An 8,208-nucleotide genomic window follows, 5' to 3' on the forward strand; every position below is an offset into this window, starting at 1 on the left:
TTAAGGTCAGCAGTTCGAAACTACCAGCCGCACCGCAGGAGAAAGATGAGGCTTTCTGCTACCGTAAAGATTTACAGCCTCAGAAACCCTGTATAGGGTCACTATGGGTCGGTACCGACTCGACGGCACTTAACAACAACAAAAATAAAATATCCCCTATCAAATTAAAAAAAAAAACCTTTCTATGTCTTACATGGTACAAGCAGTAGTAAATCTAAAACTTAATTTATTAAGTACGTTAAATTAAATATTTATATTCTGTATAACCTTTAATAAAATCCCATCCAAATTTTGCTGAATGTTAGACAACCACATCATTATATTTGTATTTTAGCAGTGAGAAAATGGCAGACCCAACAATAAAAATGCAAGCAACCATGATATGTAGAACAGACTCTGGGCCTCTGGTCTGGTGTTGCTGTTGTTATTAGATGCTGTTCAGTTGGTTCTGACTCACAGAGACCTTACGCACAACAGAACGAAACACTGCCTCGTCCTGAACCATCCTCATAATAGGTGACAAGCTTGAGCTCATTGCTACTACCACTGTGCCAATCCATGTCATTGGGGGTCTTCCGCTTTTTCACTAACCCTCCACTTTACTTATGATGTCCTTCTCCAGGGACTAATCCCTCCTGATAATATGTCCAAAGTATAATAGACAAAGTCTTCACCATCCTGGCTTCTAAGGAGCATTCTTTGTTATATTTCTTCTAACACTTCTAGCAGTCCATGACACTTTTACTATTCTTCTTCAACACCATAGCTTAAATGCATCAAATAAGTTATAATAATCAATTCTACGGTCTTCCTTATTCACTGCCCAACTTGCACATGCATATGAAGCTATTGAAAATGCCATGGCTTTGGCCAGGTACTCCTTAGTCCTCAAACTGACATCTTTGCTCTTGAATGCTATACAGAGGTCTTGTGCAGCAGATTTGCCTAATGCAATATGTCATTTGATTTCTTAACTGCTGCTTCCATGAGTGTTGATAGTGGATTCAAACAAAATGAAGTCTTTGACAACTTGAATCTTTTCTCCATTAATATGGAAGTTATTTATTGGTCGAGTGGTGAGGAGTTTTGTTTTCTTTACATTGAGGTGCAATCCATACCAAAGGCTGTGGTCTTTGATCTTCATCAGTAATCTTAGTAACCCAAAAAAATTTTTGAGTGAAACTATTGCCCTGAGAAAATCTTTAAATCTAAAACCAAATTATCTCCAGAAGCCTTCTTCAAACCAAACCAAAGTTTAACTTAACTGGCAAAGAATCTCTATATGGGATGAGACACACTACAACAACTGGAAAGCTTAGACAGGAATCTTAGAGGACAGTGAATTTATGTTAATGAGGGGAGGAGCTATTCAGGAAAGGAGGGCGGAATGGTAACAGGACTTGAAAAATGTCGCCAGTGTCATTCGATTGTACATGTAGAAATTGTTGAACTGGTTTATGTTCTGCAGTGTATGTTCTCATCAAAAACAACAAAAGTAAAATAATTGTTTTTGTTGTTGTTGTTGTTTTTTAAAGTGTTAATTTAGGTCCAGGCCATCAGAGTAGGAAAGGAAAGAAGGGTTGCAAATTTATGGCCCAAGGGTCAAATTTAGTCAACAGACACATGTTGCTTGGCTTGTGCAATGCTTTCTGAAAGCAGTAAGTTTGAATGCCTTGAAGTGGCATGCATTTTCAGTTCTCCATAGCTCCAATCATCCCATTGATGTTTAAGTAATCACTTACTTCACTTGTTTATGTTACCTGTTTGGCCTCTGAAAGCACTGAAGTTTAGAGTTTTGGGAAATGAAATGGTACATTTATCAGACTATTCACCTGATGGAGCTTACAGTGAATCATAAGATTGATATGATTTATTAATATTAGACATATCCTCTTATAACAAGAATGTATGTAGCTTAATATGTTCTAAACCTTGCTTAAGGAATGACTTAATGCTGTAAGTGCACATAATAATTTATCTTAACAAAACAAGTAGGAAACTTTTCAAACATCCTCCAACTAACCCTTGATGCATTGATTTTTTTTTTTCATCTCACTTCTCTTGAATTGAGTTATTTAACAGTTTCATCTCAAACTATTCCAAAAATTTCTCTTTTCATTTCCCTATGAATTTTTAAACTCAGTTCTTAAAATTAAGTGAGAAGTAAAGATTTTGGGTTTAAAAGTTCTAAAAATGTATTAACTTTTTAGAGGAGAATATACCTTTTGTAATAAAATGGAAAAGATAACCAAAGCTTATAAATATGTACTTAAATGTGATAACAGGTCTCTACATTTCCAAGAGGACATATTTGTGCACATAGTAAATAACACACTATATGACTTACAAATAAGATAATATGCTAAAATATGAAAAAACATTTGTTTTGCATGTGTGTATAAGACATTTCCTTTGATTATAGCATTTATCTAAGTTTACCCTTCCTTTATTCAAAATCACATGATGGTCTTAAATTCTTACATCTTTCTTAAATTTGTGACAATGATTAAACAAGGATAATAAAATATTCCGAGTATCCATGCAATATAAACTTAAATCAAAATATGCATGATAAATAAATATAAGTTAATTAACTCTGAATGTACTGGATTCTGGAATTTTTTTTCCTTATTATGTTTAATTAGAGCCATGACTACTTTGTTTTGCTATTTAATTTTTATCACATATATTCTCTTAGGTTGAGTAATAAAATAGAGGAATGCATTTTTTTTTACAGTACATATGCAAGCAATTACACTTTTTCTAAAAAATGTGTTGCTTGGAATTCTGGTTTCTAGGCCATTTGCTTGTACATGCATCATGCATCACATTCCTAACATTTATGTAAAATAGTACTAAGCTCATTTTTCAGAGCCATCTGTAGAGTAATTATAACTATTTGGTTAAGTCTTTAAATATAAGACCTAGCCCATATGCTTATTTAAACATCCTTTACATTTATATACAGGCTCACTTATTTCAACACTTTATTAAAATTAAATTGTTGATTTTTAAATTAACAAAGAAATTGTATTAATTAAGTTTTAAGTTAAACTTGTTTTTTGTTTTGGTGAGGAAAAGGAATCAGCTGTTGCTTTTCTATTGTAATTTTTCTGTATTTATTCCCCCCTTTTCTTGTTTCTATTTACTATTTAATTGCATTCTCTGTCCTTCCAAATAATACATGTTTTCATTCTCTTACAAAGAAACTTAAAGAGATTTTACCTTTTTTATGGATTGTCACAATTTTAAAGTAACATGTAAAGTTCCAGGATTATACAAAGTGCCCCTCCTGACAGACTGTTAGGTATTCTTTCCCAGATTCTTGTGCCTAGTCCTTAAATGTTTCTAGAATATATGGTCTCTAAATTAAATTAATGAACGTCTTTAGAGCAAAGATACACAGAGGTAGATAATAAAATGCACAAACACATATGGAAGACAGTAACAGAAAAGTTTAACAAACATACTAAGCTTTAAAAGCTTGAATCTGATGTTAAATATTTATAAAAATCCATAATGGTCTGTTACATAAGACTGCATGTTTGTATTTCAAAGTTCAGTTATTAAAAAGTAAGGATTTAATAACTGCTTGAAATAATTTTAATATTTTCTTATAGTCTAGATTAGTCATGCATTTTTGCTTAACAATACCATATTGCTCAACCCTAATATATGCAAATTACATCATAAAAATTTTGGTAACTAGGCAAAATTTACTTATTTTTTTAAAAATAACTAAAACTTGTGTGTAAGGGCGAATGCCCATAGAATCAATTACTCCATGCCCAAGAAATTATATATAAAGCATGCTGATTTCCTGTCTTCAGTCATCCAACCAGAAACCTCCACTGTTCTGATAATCAAGTGAGTAGGGTGGGAAAATACCACTGCTTCAGAAATCTGGTTTCTACCATTCTCTACCATGGAGAAATAAAAGAGACAGTCTGTCAGTAAGCAAAACTGACTTTAAGGTCATAAATAAAAGTGAGACAGAATTGAAAGTCTATAAAGAGAAAAGAAAGAAGAGTCATAAACAAAGAAAAATCAGAGTTCTCAGAGCTGCTGCAGAGGTTTTTCTAAACAAAGAATTTTACGAAGCAGCTGAAGTTCAGTACAAAAAAAGACTCCACCCTACCCAGATTCTACAGCGACTTTTCCTAACTCTGAAACTCCAGCCTACAGAACATAACTCCTCGAACTAAAAACGCCTTTCTTGCTCAGTTTTAAGCACTTTTTTGTTTTAAGCTTTCTATTCTCCATACTCAGGCAAAAGGACTTATCTATCCTAAGCTTCCCCAGAAATATTTAGCAGTGTACTGTTTTCCAAAGGCAGATAGAGAAGCTCTGGATTTACAAACACCTCGATTGTCTTGAGAGCAGTTTCCCAGGTGCAAATCTGTCAGCCCCTTTCTCAACTTCAAACCAGAAACTCCTCTTTCCTCTTTCTAAGGCTTAACATTCCACCTATCTCCCAAACCGTGCAATAAACACCACAAGCAAAGCAAACAGCAAACTCACCATCCTCGCCTTCGTCCTGGGCTTTTATTGAGACAAATTGCCCTAATAAAACAGTAAGAATGAGGAGAGGTCTTGCTTCCACCCAGTTTGCCATCATGTCTAAATATTAGACATGTGGGTCCTCAGAGAGAGAAAAGTAGATTTTAAGGTTATTGTAGCACCATGAAGTCAGCTGCGGGCTCTTCTTTCAGCACCAGCCCCAGGGCAGACTCTGCAAGCCCTCTTTTTCAGCACCAGATCCAGCACAGTCTGCGAAAACTTTTTTCAAGCGATGCAGCTTTTAAATAGGAAGAATGCTGCCTCCACTTCTTTTCCTGCCCCTTTTCAGCTTGTTCAGGCTCATAACCATCCAGTGTCTGCCAAGCAACGGTCTGATTGATGGTAAACAACCAAATCAGAACACGCGTCTCTGTGCCTTGAACTTTCTCATTACATTTGTGTTTTAAACATAAATGGGCTTTAATAACAGAACCAAACTTGAAATTTCTTTCGTTCCTTGTTTTGTTTTTTTATTTTTTAAAAGCCTGTTAAAATGAAAAAATCCTATTCTCCCCTCCCTGACCCCTGTTCCAGACACACTCACACTCTACAACTTTTCCCTATAAGCAGACAATGTTATTGGGGAAGGGATACAGCCTTTTAGCCTAATTCCTGGCATTTAGATAATTCAGGACTTCCTTGTCCAGCGCAGACATTTAAAGGGACAAGTTTTAACCCCTTCTTTTTGACTGAAAGAGAAGAATTCTTGTTACCTTCCAAGATTCTATTTCCTTGTCATAGTAGAAAATGTTTTAGACGAACAAATATGAGATCTACCAGATTTTGAATTAGGACCGTGGGTGCTCCCTAGTTCATATTTCTGGTTAAGAGTCAGACATCAGCAGGCCCTTCTTGTTGCATAGTGTTGTGGGTATACATATATATAGGCATCAAAAACTTCACTGAGAAATTCCATTATCCTTCAATTCCATTTTTCCACAAACTTTTGAAGACCCCTTGCATATAAAAATAGTCTGCTAAGCTAGTGTAGTCCTGGTGTCGTGCTGTAGGATAAGAACTGGACTTGCTAACCACAAGGTTGGTGGTTCAATCCCACCAGCTGCACCTTGGAAACTCTATTCAGGGTCTCTATGAGTCAGAACTGGCATGACAGCACTTAACAATAACAAGCTAGTGTAGAGAAATGTATATGGCATTTGGATGCTGAAAACTTGAGTTCAAATACCAACTCTGCCATTCAGCACTTTTGTAAACGTATTTAAAGTCCTTTATCTTGGCACACAATTTTTTTCATTTGAGAAAAGAGCTTTGCCCAACCAGTGTACAGCATTCAGTGACAGTGTAAGTGAGTAATGCATTATTAACTAGGCTCTAAATTGCAAAGAGGTAGCTAAAAGTGGATGGTGGTGTTATTATCCCTAAGACAGCTTTTCAGGGTAGATGGCAGTCTCAGTTGTGCATGCTTTTAAGAACTACATTCAAGGACTTCTGTGCAACGCTCATACTTGTCAATATCTCAGGGTGTTCTACATAATCTGACCCAATTGCTATCTAGAGTCGAAATGCTATTTGCAGTCAGGATAGAATCCCCATCATATACAATACAAATGAGTCAATTGTACATAATTACTCAACAGTTATCAAGTACACTGCTCTATGCTAAGTACTAGAGAGAAAAAGAGTGAAATAGAAAAAGACAAAAGCATGAACCTGAACTTCAAGGAACATGTGTTGTTGTTGTTGTATGCCGTGGAGTCGGTTCCGACACACAGCGACCCTGTACAGGGTTTCCGAGGCTGTAAATCTTTACTGGAGCAGAAAGCCTCATCTTTCTCTGGTGGAACAGCTGGTAGTTTCGAACTGCTGACCCTGAGGTTAGCAGCCCAATTCATAACCACTATGCCACCAGAGTGTAAGAGCTAAGAAAATATGTGAAACAAACAAACAAAAAATAAGAAAAAATATGTAAATATACATGGGATACAAATTACTAATCCCAGTAGAAATGAATGGAGAGATCATTATTCAGTAAGACTAGTAAGGCATGACAGTATTATCACCTTTCTTAATAGAAGAAGCCCAAGAACTTTAAAAAATTTTTAATTTGGAGTTAGAATTTCTATGAAAATATTCCAGAGAAGGGTCAACTGTCTAAGTAGCTCTAACTCTGTCCACCTAAATTTAGATATTCATTTAAACTTGTCTCATTCTGCCACGGCCACACTATTCCCCAGGGGTGTCCTGATCCTGTTCAAATGAATTAGCTGAGTATGGATCCAGGGAGGTGGGGGGTGGGGAATCACTCTCTGCTAATGCTTTCTTGCAAAAATCTTTTGCCAAGTACTCAAAGAGAATAACAGGAAAAAAAATGCAGGGCAGGAAAGGGAGAAATAACTGTTTGCTGCGTTGCCAGTTCTCTTCTACTATAAATCCATTTGAGACACTAATAGCCTGAAACCAAAGGGTTGGTAGACTTGTGAGGCACCTTGTCTGGAATCTTGACATTAGTGCAAAGAAAAAGGACATTTATGGAGAACCTAGGAGTCTCAGAAACTATCCTATATGAAAGGTGTAGAAAGATGATAAGATTATAGGAGTTACACCGAGTTAGTATACATAAGACTCAGTGTCTGCTTAGATAAGCAGCTATGTTCTGTTATTAATACAATTATTATGAGCTTATTAACAGAATTGTTTTAAATTGAAATTTTATTATAAACTGAATACAACTTATATAAAAAAGAGTAAAATGTAATGCAACCTCTCACAGTTCCCTCACTTTAGATCTCCTCCTCTCATCAGTATATGAAGTGCATCAGATGATAAGGGAAGAGTAAATATTTTCAGGGGAACTAGGATAAATTCTCTCTTCCTGAGATATTGACATCTGATTGCAATCAATTCACATATAGTGAAAATTTTTGCAAGTTGAGCTTTTCCTTTAAGTTTTGCTTGAGGTCCAGTATTACATCTTGGAGAGGTCCAGTATTACATGCTAAGAAGTCCAGGTCTGTCTGCTTAATAGATGTGGTAATTCAGGACAGGGAAAAGTTCAATTTCTTAGTCATTGAAGAATTCTGATTCTAGACATCAGTGTTTATATGGGGATCTCAGAAATCTATCCTGGTTCCAATGACTCACACAAACAGTATATATATTAAATAATATTTGTTTGTTATTGTTGTAGTGTGCCATCAAGTCAGTTCTGACCCATAGCGACCCTGTATAGTGTTTCTAAGGAGTGGCTGATGAGCTTGAACCACTGACCTTGCAATTCAAAACGACTTTGCAGTCCAGAGCATTAACTCAGAGTCATACCGATCTATGTATAGACTCCTGGTGTGGTGCTATAGGATAAGCACTGGTCTGCAAACAAAATTAGTGGTTCAAACCCACCAACTGCTTCTCATAAACCCTAGAGAGAGTCACTATGAGTCAGAACCGACTCAAAAGCACTTAACAAAAACAATGTATATTTGTGTATATATATGTGTGTGTGTATGTGTATGCGTATGTTGTTGTTAAGTACAATGGAGTCGGTTCCGACTCATAGTGACCCTGCACAGGGATTCCGAGGCTGTAAATCTTTACACGAGCAGATCGCCCGTAAAAAAAAATCTTTCTCCCGCGGAACAGCTAGTAGTTTCGAACTGCTGACCTTGAGGTTAGCAGCCTGACTCGTAACCA

General features: G+C 36.1%; 1 protein-coding gene across 1 annotated transcript in view; it reads right to left on the minus strand.

The window, feature by feature from the left end:
- The window catches only part of COL5A2 (collagen, type V, alpha 2), a 214,197-nt gene extending 209,304 nt beyond the window's left edge, over nucleotides 1-4,893 (minus strand). The window contains exon 1 of the mRNA XM_006864036.1: nucleotides 4,522-4,893. Within this exon, the coding sequence (XP_006864098.1) occupies nucleotides 4,522-4,618 (97 nt within the window). The 5' untranslated portion in view covers nucleotides 4,619-4,893. The remainder of the gene's footprint in view (nucleotides 1-4,521) is intronic.
- Between the last annotated feature and the right edge of the window lie 3,315 nt (nucleotides 4,894-8,208).

The sequence above is a fragment of the Chrysochloris asiatica genome, unplaced genomic scaffold (assembly GCF_000296735.1).
Source record: "Chrysochloris asiatica unplaced genomic scaffold, ChrAsi1.0 scaffold00059, whole genome shotgun sequence".
Taxonomy (NCBI): domain Eukaryota; kingdom Metazoa; phylum Chordata; class Mammalia; order Afrosoricida; family Chrysochloridae; genus Chrysochloris; species Chrysochloris asiatica.